Source organism: Polypterus senegalus, chromosome 6 (assembly GCF_016835505.1).
Source record: "Polypterus senegalus isolate Bchr_013 chromosome 6, ASM1683550v1, whole genome shotgun sequence".
In the NCBI taxonomy this organism is placed as follows: Eukaryota; Metazoa; Chordata; class Cladistia; order Polypteriformes; family Polypteridae; genus Polypterus; species Polypterus senegalus.
The window spans coordinates 67,018,931-67,036,877 of NC_053159.1; the positions used below are offsets into that span (position 1 = coordinate 67,018,931).

At 35.7% G+C, this 17,947-nt stretch overlaps 1 protein-coding gene across 2 annotated transcripts; it reads right to left on the bottom strand.

Moving 5' to 3' along the window:
• Positions 1-329: 329 nt before the first annotated feature.
• LOC120531132 (mucin-3B-like) lies at positions 330-17,506 on the bottom strand. Of its 2 annotated transcripts, none has more exons than XM_039756261.1 (5): positions 17,211-17,506; positions 13,336-13,515; positions 8,043-8,101; positions 7,636-7,780; positions 330-1,201 (listed from the first exon to the last, which is right to left on the bottom strand). In XM_039756261.1, exons 1-4 carry the CDS (start codon positions 17,375-17,377, stop codon positions 7,653-7,655), a joined length of 534 nt encoding a protein of 177 aa, XP_039612195.1. In that variant the 5' UTR covers positions 17,378-17,506; the 3' UTR covers positions 330-1,201; positions 7,636-7,652. The 2 variants fall into 2 exon arrangements, with proteins under 2 accessions (XP_039612195.1, XP_039612193.1); XM_039756259.1 differs by having other exon boundaries at positions 7,640-7,780; positions 17,211-17,502.
• Between the last annotated feature and the right edge of the window lie 441 nt (positions 17,507-17,947).

Below are 17,947 nucleotides of genomic sequence, written 5' to 3' on the forward strand. Positions count from 1 at the left end.
GGGATATTAAACAGAAATTCTAATGTTTCACCAAGTACCACTTCACAATAAGAACTGAGGATTCTATTATAATATGATTTGGGAGATTTCAAGAAACTTATTTGATTAAAACTTCTCTGAGTAATATAAAGGCATTTCAAAAGTGAAGATAAGGCAAATAGTGTCATTCATAATGTGTCACTTTTGTAAATCAACTAAAACCCACAATAAACCTATGCAGGTCATGAATAGATATTAAGTTTTTAATTGAAGGCTCAGAGCATGGCACATCTTCTTTCTTCTCTCCTGTTTTTATTCCTTTACCCTTCACCTGTACAATCAGTTTTCCACCAAACAATACTAACAATACAGTGCTCAAATCAACTCTCAGCACTTAGTATAACTTTAAAAAATGTTTAAAGCATTAACATAATTAAGATGTGTCAGCAGTGTGTGGTTTAAAGAGTACAGTTGTACAGATAGTAGTGTAAAGAATACAATTCTACAGCTCTTTATTAAGAAATGTTTCCATGAAAATGATTATTAAATAACATATTAAAGGAACAATACACAATTTAGATGAAGAACAAACAAGAATATATTAAAAGACATCTTAACAGTTCACTGGAGTGCTTTGCTTACTTATAAATTATCTGACACTAGTTTAAAAAGTGGTAGTTCTACTTGTATGCATTAGAGTATGGACATATTATGTGAAACTGTTAAGTTCATGCAGTATGAAATAAAGTGTTAACCAAGGTGTGCCACTTTCTTTAAAATAAGTACTTATTGCATAGCAGTAATAGATTTAGCTTTGCTCTGCCTTTCTTGTTTATTGAAGACTTTTTAAAACATAAAATACTAGAAAAAAGAAAAGTGCCCTGGTTTTATAGCTTTTCTACTGTAAATTGGTTTCTTTCTCATTTTTGCATGATACAGTATAAAAAGGATATTTTAATTTGTACATTTTGTAACATACATAAAAAGGTTCTTTTGGGAATACTTTTGATCTCTTTCTTATTTATATTTTGAATGTATTGTAATGTAAAATATTTAGTGACTCTGATGAGAAATAAAAGAAAGTTGATTATTATTGCATGTCATTCTGTGCTCAAGAAACAGGTAGGTACTTCGTGAGGAAATGAATAAAACAATGAGCTGAAGCAGCAGGATTTTTGTGATCACAAAAGACAGTTCCATCTTTGGCTTCTTCACCTGTCATCTGTAATACAAGAGAGCATGTGGTGACGTTAGATGTGGCATTTGCTGCTTTTCAAGAAATATTTTCTGAAAATGTTTTAATAATGACATAATTCACACTGATTACCTGTAAGAAGTAAAAACATTGAAAAAACATTGCAAAAAGCAAAGCTAAGCTTCCTAACAGCTGTATTCATGAACATTCAAAGTGGAAGACATGCCAGCATACAAGACTCACTATAGTAATGCAGGACATTTTAAAAAGATGACTGATTATAAATATTCTTTGTAATGCTTCTTAGATACTGCATATTACCAAACTGAATACCATATGAGAGAAAATTCATGTTTCCCACTCTTAAGTCAGCAGATCTGCAACCTGTCACAGACTGGTATTATACATCAAAGTTTAAACAACAGCTGCTCTTAAGTAAAAATCAATTGTTTCTATAGGATAATGCTACAAAATCTGTGATGATGGTGCATTGGTATGTTGTACAACCCTTTTGTTCTCTACGTTGATTCATTTTCACATTTATGTTGGCCTCAGTTTCATTTCTGTGATATAAACTGCTTATTTAAATGCAAAATTACTTGAGTGGTCTTTTATTCTATTTTTTTCAATACTTCATAGTAATTAATTCTCGGGACTTTAGATTGTTGTGGCAGACCCTGTTAAATGTTACTACATATTTAAGAACAGGAAATAATTGGAAGGCCTGATGCAGGACCAGCTTTACCATATAATCAAAATAGGACTTAGGTGGCAAAATTTACAGAATGTCATTTACTTAAACAATAGAGATCCAGACTTACAAACACTTGGACTCAATACAAACACCAAACTCCCAATGATCCAATTATATTGCTGTATATTATTTTTGCATAACCGGCATTTCTTCTCCTAATCTACACAAGCCTTATACTCAGCTTTTCAGAGCTTGTCTTTATGCTGAACCATGGGCAAAGTAATGGTGTGTCCTGGCCCATGCACTATGTTACTAAATTAAACCTCAAATAAAGGATATTTCTTTTCTCAAATACATTTTATAACCACAGCTAATGTAAATATTTTAATTATCAACATATATGATAATCAAATCCATTCTGCTCTAATAATTTCTTTCTTGCAGGTCACCTATACTTAAAACAATACAAACCTTTCTAGTTGGGTATTAAGGGGCTGTGCATACCCTATCAGATCACTTGACCTATCCATTAATGATTTTTTGTTTGATACAATTACTGCTTAAAAATAATATTAAAAAATTATATCTGTTGTGGCTACCATGGAGCACATCAGCTTCGCAAACACCCGAAACAACAGTCAGAAGGCATAAGTCCAGCACAACACACGTTTTATTTAGGTGTGGGAAACACCTTCATTTCATTCCCACCACCTCAGCACAGTTATAGTAAGCACAGTACACAGTGCCTTTTCTTTTATCTTTTCTACTTTTCTCTTTCTATTTCCGCCTTCACTCCTCCTCTGGCAAGCTTCGTCTTTCTCCCTCCCGACTCTGGCTCCTAGAGTAAAGTGAGGCGGCTTCTTTTATGCTGCACCTGAGAGCACTTCAGGTGGCTCATCAGTATTATCTGGGAGTACTCTGGCTCTGCAGCTCCCTCTGGCAGCCCCCACAGAACCCAACAGGCCTGCGCTAAACTCCAACTCCTAAGGTGCCCTGCGAGCATCTGAGGCACCACTGCAACCCAGGTGGGCTACCATCTAGTGCTCTGGGGGAGGCAGTGTCCTGTGCATATCTGCTTCCTAGTTCCTTCCAGTTGGCCTCTTGGCTATATGATTTTACCGAACTGAACAGAATATAGAATTTTAAAATGTAGTACATAATTAGACCACATAATCTCTCTAACTAGACTAGTTTTGAAGTAGGCATGTCCATCGCACTTGACTAAAGATTGTTTCTAGTGTTCCAAAAACAATTCTAAAAGCACCAGTGGTTATTTTTTTCATACATATGCATGCTTTGATCTGCATACACAGATGGGGTTCCCTATGTATTTAAAAAATGAACTTGCTCTTCCATTATAGACATTAATGACATACTGTATAACCAATATCATTTGTTTAAGTATTTTAAACATCAGCTTGCACACAGATGGCCTTGGTAAACTAAACTTTTACCATGTTCTGGTGGTAAGCAAGCCGTCACTTTTATCCTGAGTGAGTGAATTCAAACAAAGTCTCTGAAGTGGTTTTAGTTAATTAATTTTATTCATCAAACACACCTATGACAAAGCTTAATTGAACATTGTTCTTAATACATCTATTATGAAAGCTTACTGTTAATGTTGCCTTAACAAACTCAATAAATGATGCTAGCTTGCAAGATGTTGCTTCGCTTGCGTTTTTAGTTGCACACTGTTTAAAGTGCATGGACTAGAGGAAATTGGGGTGGGATTTTAGAAAGAAGCCCTATGTGCAGTAAATTTCACCGCTATTTACTAACATTTTAACACAATGTCCCCAGGGGTATATTCTCATTTGAGAATCATGTTTGGCCCTGCAAGACTAATGCTAGCTCAATCTTTGTTCTTGCTATTTCATAGCTGCATTCTGTCACCTTCATTGTGGGTTTCTTTGGTACAGTATCTGATTGAGAGGCAGAGTACTTTGCTATTTTGTCCATAATAAAAGTTGCAGAAGTGATTTTATGCACTTCTAATATGCATACTATAACTTTGCTCTCTGCTGTGTAATTATCAATGATCCACATTAACGACTTTGCACATATACACAAACTCCCACCTAACATGCCGAGTGACCACCAGAGCCGAACAAACAGTCTTAGCAAGAAATGTAATCGTGGTTGCTAAGGGGACGCCTTTCAATTGAAAAAAATATAACTGGTTTAAATCCTTGTGAATTCTGAACTATTTATAGTGTAATGGACAGCCACGGAACTTTCCCCCAGCCAAGTTTCAAGCAATCATATGATTTCTTAATATGATATACTCTGCCAACTCATGAATGTTTGACAAACTGCTAATGTCCTGTTTGGGGAATGATGACCTAAATTGCAGCATCGACTGATTAAAAGTAGTTCTTAGGTCACTAAGAAGAGAGATTCACTTAACTTAACTTTGCTAACAATACTGTGATCTTTGCAGAGTCAATGGAGGCTCTGATTGGGGCTCCTGAGAGACTGAGCGAGGAGTCTGAGTGTCTGGGCTTGTGAGTGTCCTGGATAAAAACCAAGATGCAGGCTTTTAATGACCTCTTGAACACAGTCATCAGCAGTATATCTGTCTTCAGAGGCAATGTCGACAGCAGTGACATTTATGTAGCTGGTGACTGTTCCTATGAAGTCAGTAGATGGACTGGAGAGCATGGGGGATCATGAGGTTAATGGATAGGGATATGTGGCGCTCCCGATATCTCTGCAAAAGGGTGAAGGTTCAAGTCTTAAGAGCCCTGGTCTCCCTGTTTTGCTATGTACCTGCAAGACATGGATGCTGCCCATTGACCTGAGATGAAGACTGGACTCCTTTGGTACTGTGTCTCTTCAGAGAATCCTTGAGTACTGCTGGTTTGACTTTGTGTTGATGAAGGGAACATCAGTTACTGCACTACGGCTATGTGTCATTGCTGATGATCCGAGCTGCTGAGCCAGGCCAAGGAGACACCCATGTAACACCTGGCTGTGGCAAATAGATGGTCATTTCCTGGGGGGTTGGTACTGGACTGCGTGTCAGCCAAATGGTTTGTATGTTGGAGTGGCAACATACTGTACTAATGCATGCTCCCTAACCTGACCATCTGCTGTGGTGTTCAAAACATTAATGCATTTATTGTCTGTTTGTATTTTTGTGCTGTTCTTTGGTTAACCCTAGTTTGACTTCTGAAAACATGCTCAATTGTTGTGATGTTATTTTGTCTTCTAGAGTGTAGGATGTCTACCCATAGTGGCACCGACAACTTTGTACAAATCACCACTTCAATTTATGGCATTGCTGCTGTTCATTTAATTAAAATTTTTATGAATGCTTTATTAAAATGGTACTCATAACCAAAACTTAATGAAGAATTCATTTGATTTGTATACTTACACACACTCACACACGTGCATATACCTATAGGCTTATACAGTTTGTCAGCATTTCTCAACCTTTAAGTATTTGTGACCCAAGTTTTCATAACAGTTTTAATCGCACCCCCCCTAACATTTTTTTGAAATGTAGATGCATATTTAATTATACCTACTTAACTTTTATCAACATTTATCTAACTCTATATTTATTGTACTAGTATCAGAATGTAGTTTAAGTTAATTTGTTTTGGTTTCAACAGATATTTTTTTCATATTTTTGATTCTTGTTTTCTTTTTTTCACATCTTCCCCCCTTTTTGTTACTTCGTGCCCCCCTAGGGGTGCCCGCCCCACAGGTTGAGAACCACTCCAGTATGTCCTTTGGATTCACAGCAACCTCATCAGTAGAGAGTGAATAAACCCAAATAAGGAATTAAAAAAATATTCACAATGATGAAGTCAAGAAAAAAGAAGTTTTGAATTTCATTGATTTGTATTTTTATAACTGTAAAGAACTTTAATTAAATAAAGGATTATTAATTACTTTTTTTATTTCAGGTATTCTGTTAGAAAAACCAATCAATCAATTTATTATGTTATATTATTCAATTAGTATTTTTTTATATTTGTGTTTACACATACTTTTACATAAAATACACTGTCCTAAATGTATATTCATTTACCTAATATCTATAATAAATTGCTTTCTTTGACATCAGTTACCGATAATTATTAAATTAATAATATACAAATATGTACCTGTAGTTTACATAAAATGCATACATGAGTGTGAAGATATAAATTGGTTCATGATCTGTTTATTGCTATCAGATTACAAACAAAATGTTATATAAGTAGTACTATCAAAATGTAAAATAACAATAATACTACATTTTTTAAGCTTTTACGGTGTAGAAAGGGTTGAATGGTTGGTTGGGGTTTGGGTTGCCATTTACAGCTTTGTCTATTGTAGCAAAAATGCTATAGCCGGCCAGGGCTTAATGTGACACCAATAATTGTCCATATTGCTGAAGTACATAGGTTTTTGTATGTGCAGATATTTAGCATTTTAACAGAGTCAAGGTCAAATCAGCTTTTACAAATAACACACCACCTTAAAGCTTCTTTTACTTAGCAAAAACATTACTTTAGTGTGAACAGTAATAGTTTGAGTGTGGCATAAATCTGATTACAACCTGTACATTTTTTGTGCTTTTGGATTCTTTGTAGATTGCAATACTTGAAATGAAAACTTGATATTTATCATGTTTAAAATTTCCCTATTCCAAACTTGTATTTAGATACAGATACATATATATTGTATAGTTAAATTGATACCCTGTATATGTCTACGAATATATCAATTGGCAGAGCTTTATGGAACACTCTTCCTAAAATCTACATATCAGCCTTCTTAACTCTAGTTTGATATTGTAGGCACTTTTTTTTTAAGGTTACTGCCAGAAACATGCTATGCAGCTACACATGTACTTCAGGAGCAAATACACAAGACTTTTACATTAACTTTGCAGATATTAAATTAAATTATCCTAACCAAGTAAGTAAACCATGTGCATGTAAAAATATTTTCAAGAGATCACTCAGTCCTCTTGTACTGAGAATATTTAAATATATAGTACTTTTAGTAACTATGATGGGCTCTCCTATTTTCTTTTTTATTCACTGTCGCGTAGTTTGTTTCTATGATTTCCTCAATGCTTGATGATTTAAGGTAAATTTCTAGAGCCACAGTATGCTTGAGTGTTGTCACAATTTTTGGATTTCTTGACAAAATTGTGATCCACAAAGAAGGTATCAGTTTGTAGCAAGGTTCACTCCTTGTCTCGTGCATGAAGTTAGCAGTTGCTTTATTTAAAACTGAATAATATTATTCAATAAGGCTGGCAGTTAAACTTCTGTACCAGCATGTGTCCCTAGTTTAACTCCTAGAAGACACCTATTTTGTTTGTGTATTCTGGGACTGAATTAACTTATGATCTCTATTCGTTGAAATTGGCTGAGTTACTAATTTCCTGGTGGTTTTATATAAAAAATACATATTTTTTCCATCCTTCCACATTTAGGAATTTTCAAAGTTTCCAAATAATCTGAAATGTTAGTAAACTTAAAAGGTAACAGGTATTTACTTAAAGAGGCCAGGTTTCCCCATGTCTGTAGCAGTGCTGATTAATTTGATAACCTTTAGATACTTTTGCATGCTCCAGAAACAGAAATGGACTTATTCTCTTCTGCATTTAAGCTGGATATATCAACACAGTTTGTATGTTAATTATATAGCTTTCTTAAAAATATATTGACAGTTTTTACTATATATGCAAGGAAGTTGACCAAACATTACTGTACATAGTTGTACATTAAATATTATATCTGCAGTAAAATATATATACCCACTGTGTGTGATGTGTCAGCAAGGATCTTTTGAAGTGAATCTTCCTTGTAAGGTCTCATTAGATTCTGCATTGCTTCTTCTAAAATCATATCGTCCAGCTCTCCCATGTATCCCATCTAGACTTGTTGCCTTTGTTGACAAATCTTAAAAAATAAATTAGAGGAACTAATTTATCTGAGACAACTTGTAGGTGGAGCAAAGTGATATACACATTCATATATTCAGAAATATACTTGACATTCATTTGTGAAATGAAGCTCTTTTAGTATATTATAAGTTAAATAAAAAATTTTATGAAAAGGAATGTCAATGTATATTCTAAGGCTATCATCATGTATTGGATAGCTAGCATAAGTCATGATATATTTGTGAGAAAATTTCAGCCAGAAGGTGGCAAAAACCTACCTGTGTTCTGAAAATTAAAATGATCTTCTTCAAGTGTAAACCATCGTCTCTGCTTATTACTAGAAAAAATGATATGGACAATAAAATGAGTTCAGTTTAAAAAGAGCATGTCACATAGTTTTTTTTTTTTAAATCCAGGTTTTATCTCCTTCACACATGTAAGCATTCACTTCAGTGATAATGTCCTGAAAATCTGATAATATCTTTCTTCCAGAACTGGTCAACTATAACTCATCCCAAGTAGCATGCAAACACGTTTTAGTGTACTCTTTTTAGTATGAACTTTAGTGGTGATTATTTCATTATCAATCTGTTTTTTTTAACTTTATAGACTTTTATTGTAAGTGCAAAGAACCTGTGATCAGGCTTCAGAGTTCAGTTTTAGATATAAATTCCAGAGCACAATGATCTACTCATTTGCTAAAGGAAACAAGAGTTGCTCAGCATTTCTTTTGAATGTTTTTGAGTATATGCAGTAACAATGAATAGATTTTTTTTGTACATTTTATAAAATTTGAAGATTCTACCTTTAAACAGAATTGTCTACAACTAGTGGAATGCTTTTGGGCTAACACTTGTGAACTTTGACCCGGACACACAGACGGACATCTTAAATTCACCAAACACTGTTTATTTACAATACTATTTACACAAATAAGTCACGTGCACAAACCCCAGTGCCTCTTGCACCGATTCCCCCAATGTCCAGGCCACACAGTCCTGTGCCTCTTTTCCTCCCGGCCCCTTTTATTGGAACCCAGCTCCAGCTCCAGCTGCTCCAGCTGCTTCCTGGTAATCTCCCGCGGACACACCCCCATGTGGCGGAAGTGCCGGCTGCGCACCCGGAAGCCGTCCGGGTTTCCCCTGTCGTCTTCCCCCTGGCACTTCCTGGTGTGGCGGAAGTGCCGGGCTCCCGGGATAATCAGGCACTGGGGCGCCGCCTGGCGGTGGCCAGGGGTTCCGAAAGGGCTGGGCTTCGAAGCCCTTTACCCGAGGCCCCAACATAACCAGGACGGACGCCCCCTCGCGGTCTGGAGGAGGCACAAGCCCTCCTCTGGTCCTCCTGGGCGTCCCGGCCGGGCTCCAGTATTTTTGAAGTTGTTTCTTCACTGTCATGGTACAGTATATTTTAATTTACCACAGAAAGTGTTTTCTAAAGTCAAACATTTATTGAAAATTAAACAAGAAAACCTAGCTTATTCTTCCCTTTTAAAATAGAGCTCAAGTTGGTAGGAGTTCAAACAAAAATATATGTCCACTTTAAAGTGGCAAAGGGTTCAATTTAAAAAAAAACCATGGATGTGGTTTTGAGGCATGGTTGTGACTACAAAAGTAAACTGGAATTCATAAATTTAATCACGGAGGTCTGATACTGTTTTCTTGAGGTAAGGATGCATTTCCTGTTTGCTTTTTTGCTCAGAACAACCTTTATGAATGGAGTTTTGCATATTCCACAGGTGCACCTAGTCTCATTGTTATTTCAGGCTGCATATGTTTCTCCTTTTGTTGTTCCATTCTGTTTCATCAATGGTTATATATTCTACCATGGTGAGTGTAATGAGTGTTTAATAGTGGCAGAGCTGTCAGTATGCCATTAAATCGTCTGATCTGAGAACGCATCTTCCATTGTAACTGTGGAATTCTAAACATGCACTAGTGCCATCTGCACATGCACCTCAAATCAGATTTTTTTTTCCTGTTCCATCTGTACTCAAATCACACTGGATCATAAATCATATGATTTTTTTTTCCTTAAACTGTGCCTTATATATAGTCAAATACCACATTGCATCCGTCTTCCGTGCTGTAGCCTCGGATGCATGTCCACATCAAGTAAGCATGATTATTATTAAATTTTCATGTGGTCATATTATTGCAAGTGCTCTTCACCCATGGCTTGCCCCACCTACTCTATGCCATCCTCTCTTTCCTCCATGTGGAAACTGACTGTGTGCTAATTACTCCAGTGTGTGAAAAACATTGCAGTACCATGCTCTATGTTTTTTATATGGTTTTACCTAACTGAACTCATGAACAGTGAAACTTCAAGCATGGGGTAATTGTGGTAAGGGCTGCTGTTCACCTATTACATTGTGTTAGTAAATTTTAGATAGCATATACAGTGAGATTCACACAGTGGCAAGCGTGGTGCATGGTGTACAAATGACAATAACTCTGAACTGAACTGATTGTTCTAAATTGTATTTTTTTATCAAAGCATTAGATTTTTGAGGGAGCCATGGCCATCTGCATATCGATATTAAGTTAACAAAACCAGTCACTTAACATTATTTGCTTTCTGTGGCATGTTGTGTGCATGCATGTTAAAATAATGGGGAAAGGAAAAAGGCAGATTATGCTATAAAGCTAAACAACAATGAAACAGACGGAAGCACGCATGCATGCTGAATCACTTTTTGGGAGAATATGATAAAATAACGACAACTGAGGATGTTTTTGAGTGATTTAAAGTAATTAGCAAGCTTCACTGTTTCTTCTCAGTAGGCATTTACTCAAGTCCATAATATGATGAGGTAGTGCTGTGTTTAGATTTGCAGCAATATTGCATTAACTTTTAATAATTTAAAATAATTATTATAACTTTACCAAACACCTATGCTGGTACTGTCCCATGTCCCAATATACAGAAATATCTATGTATTCAAAATTGCCCTGCACCCCTGTTGAAGATACTTTTCGTGATCCAGGAATGAAATAAGTGGCGCTTCAACACCTTTCAAGTTTGTCTACGATCTTTTTCATTACACGTAGTGAAAGACTGTGAGTGACTGTATGTATGTCATTTTTTGGTGATTACTGTGTACCTGTCTACAGAACAAAGATAGCAATTCACATCTGGGCATCAGCATTCAATAATTTTAATAAAAGAACTTGGAGGTGATTATTTGAGGCAAAAAGTATATGATAGAGGGAACCATGCTCCTGGGGCTAAAAGGTTGCTGTGAAGGGGGACAGAACAGTGAGGTGAAGTGCACAGCTAGTCTCATTTTAAAATGGCTGAATCTCACAAAAAGAAATTCTTTTTTTTCTTTCTAAAATGATGTGAATATGCTGTTTTACAATGCATGTCATTTTCCTCTTTTAATCTTTTAAAAATAAATACTTAATAGCAAGCTAAGATTAATTCTCTAGGTAGATTTACTAACTGTGAAACTGTAGAGTTGTGTGACATAAGGAAATAATTAGAATGGTCAGCAATCTGGACCAACTTATCTACACTAGTATAGCAATTTATTTTGTAAGAAGGATTAAAAACATTTTCATTCTAGCCCATAGTTGTTTTATTTTTGTGCTAAATACTAATCTGAGTTCAGAGACTTGTGAGCTAAGTAGTCAGTTTAGTAAATGTTTTTGTTCAATATTACTTGCCTTTGTGTGAATGTCTGTTTGGGGAGGATCAAGGATTTAACCCTTGCTGTCTTACGGATGTAAACATAAGAAGCAAGGCTTTTTGTGCCTCTTCATTACCAGCAGAGTGCTTGTATAATATGGATCACAACTGCTGCAGAATGGGTCTCTTCCATAGTGTGCCTTGCAGAATATTAGTGAAAAGATCAGCTAATGAGTGCAGTGCAGATTGTTATGATTATTTACAACAAACCTGTTTCACATATGTTAACAAAGTAAAGATAAACATTGTGTGACAATGAGAAATTACAATAGCATATGCAGTATTAACTTCCAGAAAACATTTACAGTGTCTTCTACAATTCTATGTATTTTTATTCCTGTGCTTGCCTTCATATAATACAGAATGAATCAGTTTGCCTCTTATTTGCATTGTATGTGAAAGAATCTTTTAGTCTGCCAAAAAATACTGCCTGGAGATATAATTCTGTGACCAGGGCTGACTTTCAATTGCACATTTGAAAAACTTTGCTAGTCATTTTTTATTTTTTAAAGATATTTGTTAGTCTTTTTTTTTAATATATATTATTTTCATTTGGTAATGCAATTCATTCTAAAATTGCAATACATTTTAGCTCCTATTTTAAAAGAAGGCAATGGTTTATGTCTGATTTTGTTTTCAGGAGTGATTCAAATTTCAATCTTTGTGGGCAACTACACACAGAATGTCACAATTATCTTAGTTGATGTAAATCTTAGCTAGAGGGTTTCTAGTAGCAGAATTGCTTCCTGAGAACAAAAAACAAACATCCAATAGCCATTTCTGAAAAGACATTGTATATGTTGTCACACACGTGCGAGTAGCAGGAAGCTAAAGGGTCTGAGTAAGTGTAATAAAACATCTGACCAGGGGACGGCAGAGTGCGCTGACTGTCTTTCTCAGTTCCCTACAGACCTTTCCAGAGAATCCTGCAAGGTTCCGCCGCCTCCGAAGACGTCACTTCCGAAGCTGGCCCCTTTGATGACGTCACTTCTGGTTCCGGCCCCTTTGATGACATCAGTTCCTCTCCAGACCTTTAAAGCCTCAATCTTAGGCTACTATAGCCAGTTCTGTTGTGGACTCTGTTCTATGCACATCGTGTTTCAAAAACATAAACTTTTGCAGCAGGGTAAAACAATATACGGGTGGCTGCCCCAAACCTTTATGATGTCTTTGGCGTATTCTTATCACAGTGGCGTAGTCGGCAGGATAAATTCCCAGAAGAAACCGGGACACGAACATGAAATCAACCAGGTAGGAAAGTACTGGGGCCAAGTTTCTGGGGGGAGGAGTGTGTTTGGGGGTCAGGAAGGACTCAGTACAGGCTCCATTCCTCAAATACAGCGGCAGGCTTATAACTTACCAAAGGGAGAGCCGAGTTGGGAGGAACAGTGACTGAGCTGCTGGGAGTGGAGGATTGTGATTATTGATTTATTATTGAGGATTACTGTGAAGGTGCTTTGTGCACAATTTATGAAATTAAATTCATTTCTGACTTTAACCTGGTGTCTGACGTGTTGTCTGAGGGTTCAAGGGGACGACAGCGCCCCCTATCTGTCACAATGTGAAAGAGTTTAAGCGTGAGTAAGCAATGTGGATAGGTAATAATTATATGAACAAATATGGTCACATTTAAGATTGTAAGCCTACTACTGGGCAGTAAAACTTACATTTGTAGGGAGTGATACAGCCCCATTTTTAAGGAATCCCAGAAGCAGATTCTGTAAGGTCTCTGGCAAAAATTAATATTCTGCCTAGCGGGGATGAACTAGTCAGAACAGGCAAAAATGAATATAAATAAATATTTCAGTTTTGCTGTATAATGTCACATTGATTAAACTGTAGATGACATTTTTTAGTGAAATGATGAAATGCTAAACTCACCTCACTTGTAATGTTTTAAACTGTACGTTCTTCTTGCACACTATGATAGCCAAGATGATGACAATAAGAAGAAGCAAGGCGGCCCCAGTAACTCCAAAAACAACAGCATAAAAGCCAGTAGTTCTTTCCAGGATTTCACAGTGAGCGCCACTGTAAAACTGAAACGTTTTAGCAAAACACCTGGGGGAAAAAAAGGTTTATATTAGGTGCTTGAAATGACATTTAAACAAACAAATATGTTTAGCATAGGTATATTTCATACTTCAAGCTGTGTGAGGTGTAAAATATTTGAATTTCAATCTATTTCATAATTCTTGCTTGTTGTTGAGTAAAGCATTTAAAATGGAAATCCTGAAAGCAATGCTAGTCAATGCATGCAAGTAAAGAAAAAGTAGTCTGCATAATTATAATTTAAGTTTAGTTGCAGAATATATAGAAAATAATATTCTTATTTTGCTTTAAGTATGTATTACCTGTGTAGTTGGCATATGAAATGACAGTGAAGTTAGTGGAAATACTATATTGGACTGCATGGCTAAAAGCATGCCGGCACCCCTTCAGATTATTGTGTTCAGGTGTTTCAGCACACCTCTGGCTAAGAGGTGCATAAAATCAAGCACATAGCCATTCAATCTCTATTGACAAACATCTGCTGTAGAATGCATTATACTGAAAAGCTCAGTGACTTTAAAAGTGGCATTGTCATTGGATACCACCTTTGCTAGATCTGCCCCAGTCAACTGTAAGTGCTAGTATTGTGATGGGGAAGCATCTAGGAACAACAACAGCTCAGAATGAAGTGGTAGACTGAAAACTCACAGAGTAGGGCCTCCAAGTGCTCAAGCACAAACACAGCATCATCAACACAAGACCTGTGGCATCAGGAGCTTCATGAAATAGGTTTCAATGGCTGAGCAGCACTACACAAGCCTAAGACCACTATGCACAAGGTTAGGGTTAGGCTAGATTAACATAAAGCATGCTACTATTGAATACTGGAGCAGTGGAAATGTGTTCTCTGGATTGATTCACTGTTTGGCAGTTTAATGGATGAATCTAGGTTGAGTAAATGCGAGGCAAATGCCACAATCCAGACTGCATAGTGCCTAATGTGAAGTTTAGTGGAGGGTGAAGGGGTAATGGTCTGGAGCTGTTTTTTCAGAGTTTGGGCTAATCCCCTTAGTTCCATTGAAGGATACTATCAATGATACTACATACAATTATACTGTAGTCAACAGTTTAGGAAGACCCTTTTCTAGCATTACTGTGTGCAAAGCCAGGTCCATAAAGACATTATTTGACGAGTTTGGTGTGGATGAAGTGATGAACTTGAGGGGTCTGTATAGAGCCTTGACCTCAATCATACTTAATATCATTGGGAGTAATTGGAATGAGCCAGGTCTTCTCACCCAACATCAGTACCTGGACCTCACAAATGTTCTTTTGACGGAATGGAGTGGGCACAAATTCCCACAAACACACTCTAAAATCTTGTGGAAAGCCTTCCGAGAAGATTATTGCTGCAAAGGGGGATGGACAGCAACTTCATATTATTGCCTGTGGTTTTGGCATGGTATGCCCAACAAGATCATATTGATATGACAGTCAGGTGTCCATCAACTTTGGTTAGTGTATCATAATTTCAGGAAAGCACAAAACTTGGACAAACTTGATTAAGGTCTTTCTATGCTTTCTAGTTATGTCTAATATCCTTTTAAGCCAGCACTGCATAAATAAGAATTTTCAGTTTCCAGTTACAGTGATTAATTTTTGTACTGTAGTCATATTCTTTGCAATATTTGCTACATTATCCCATAATCTTTAACAAGAAAAAAATGGTTACTTTGAATCAACCTAATAAATAGGAGCCAGATCCTGTTGCTGATCTGGATTGCTGAGTTAGCTAGAGCCCGGAGAGAGAAGTATCATCAAACTCCCATAAATTGTATCATTCATAAAGCCACTTGGAGTGCCATGGAAGCACACTGTTAATGAGCTGCTGCTTCATTGACCCATCATCCTAGGTTTGAATTCTGCACCTGGACATTGTCTGTGTGGAGGCTGCATGTTCTCCCCACATCTGTTTTGGGTTTTCCTTAAAATACTCCTGTTTACTTCCCACATCTCCAAAGGCATTAGGTTAATTTGATTTGACACCAGTCCATTACCTGTCCAACACATTCACACATTATTACCTTAGTAATTTTAACTTAACATTGAATCATAGCTATAATTTATATAAGAAAATCTACTCCCTGTTACTTAGATCCAGCCTCATCAAAACTAATTAAATGCCTAATCACTGTGATGACTGCACCAATTCTTAACATTATAGATAGATGTCTATTAATTGCCACAGTCCCTAATATGTTAAAAGTGTCTATTGTCAGACCTTTCAAAAAAAAAAAAAAAAGATGTAGACTCAAACATTCTTAATCATTTTGGATAAAGTATTTTAATAGATTTGCAGCTTCTGTCTCTACTTAGTGATTAAAACCTAATTCAGTCTAACCTCTACACTGGTTATAGCAGAAAAACAGGATTGCATGTGTTGTCAGTGAAGTTCTCATATTTTATGTTGAAGGTAGTTTTCATTAGCTTTTGATTAGCTATTGACCACCCTGTCCGGTTACACAAGCTACAAAGTTATGTTGGGCTCTTAAGCACTGATTGTCTGTGGTATAAGTGATATTAATCAAAGTAATTTCCATATGTGCAAAATGTTAAGATAGAATGCCATCATTATGTTCTTAAGTAAGATATGTGTCCCTGAAGGCTGAGACCAATACTGTCTTCACTTTACACATTACCATTTAAGGATGCAGTGAAAAACATAGTACAGTATTTGTTTTCACTCATACTTAGATATACAGCAATATATTTTCTTCTGACTAAGTGTTATTAATCTTACTGTGTCCTTAATTCTGTCAATGAGGTAAAAGATTGGATATAGCCTTTCTTTAAACATATAATGATCCAAGCTTGTGTTTACCGGGTACTGTATATGACTTAATATAAACTTTATAATGAGTTCACAAAAGCAAAACATTTCCTATATTGTATGGATTGATATGATAAAGAAAACAGATCATCAGCCTAGAAAGATGGTATATAAAATAATGATTAAATTAGTTATTTGATCATTAAAATATATAATGAAAGTTAGAAAGTTTATCAATAGATATGAAAATGTAGCTGTCGGATTATCTTCTTTTATTTTTTTTTTTTGAAGATTAACAGGGATATACTGTACTATTGATTGATTATGTTTCTACATTGTGTTTTTATGTTATTTATTGATTAGGTTTATTTCAATTTCTAGTCTTTTCAGTGAACAATAGAAAGATTTTCTTCAATAGTTCTTAGCATGGACCTGAATAAATCATTTTTAAACAATAGTACTTAATTTCAAATACACTGTTTTAGCTTTCAGACCACGTATTTATGTTAAGTAGAAAGAAACATAACATGCACACACCGACTAATGTACAGTGGTAATTAATCCAACATGGGATGTGGAATGAAACTGGAGTACCAGGATAACCCTAAAGCATTTAGAGGGAAAATATGCAAACTCCACAGATAGGGTGAGCAGTAACTGAATTCACATCCCTGTACAGTACCTGTTACACATTAGTGCTAACTACTCTGTCACCCCAATTTTGCACATTTTGATGATCACATTCCTTTTTTACTTTCAAGACTAAAATATCAGAATTTTTTAAGTTATAAAAATTACGCTCAAAAATATTTAAATAAATGGCAGTAAAATAAATGATAAAGCCTGGCATTTGCTTTGGAACAAAACAAAAACATACAGAATTGGCAAATATCTGATATGAAAAAATACAGTAGAAATGTTAATGAATTCTTACATGCATACTGGTCCAGTCTGTCTGTTTTCACACTGTCCATGACCGGAACAAGAATAACCTCGGGCACAGGGTCCTACACACCTCACTGCTCCATTTGTATTGGCATTAACACGTATAACTTCCTTTGTGTAACCTAAAAAGCTAATACTGCAGTTCATATAGTGCATTAGCTCTGAGACATCTGGAAAAAAAATGTATCAGTCACAAGAGTTAGTATTATGTCCAAGGATTCATTCTGTAAGTCTGGGAAACTTTGGCTTACACATTCACAGTGATTTTGTGTTTATATATTCTTTTTTGGAAAAACAGCTTCTAGCTCCAGCTTTCACTGTTAAACAAAGAATAATTTGATATACATTTATATAAAAATTAAATTTGCAATGTATTTAGATATTGGTAAGTTGCACTTTCTAAATAAGTACTGTATTTTAATTTTCTTCAAATGAAACAAAACAATATTTGATATAATAATTTAAACATTACCCTACACACTGCATACATATCCCTATGATCTATATGTCAATATTAAAGATAAAGAGGCAATATGAGATATAAATGTAATGCTACAATAACTGAAGAGCAAAATATGCATTAAAATTAAGAAAATTTTAGCTGCACACAATCCATGCTGTGTGTATGAGGTAGATTCTCATACTGGTTCTGCTCAGTTCCAGTTAGCCACTAACAATGGTTAGTAAGATACTTTTGAAAGATTTTTCTTAAAAAATAACAATTCT

What these genes read in the sequence shown, in the direction of transcription:
- LOC120531132 (XM_039756261.1), bottom strand. Translation starts at nt 17,377, where the DNA reads ATGCACTATATGAACTGCAGTATTAGCTTTTTAGGTTACACAAAGGAA. An exon ending in CAGACTGGACCAGTATGCAT is followed by an intron (nt 13,516 to 17,210) that starts GTAAGAATTCAT and finishes TTTTTCCCCCAG; the next exon opens with GTGTTTTGCTAAAACGTTTC. An exon ending in TTTTAATTTTCAGAACACAG is followed by an intron (nt 7,781 to 8,042) that starts GTAGGTTTTTGC and finishes TTATTTTTTAAG; the next exon opens with ATTTGTCAACAAAGGCAACA.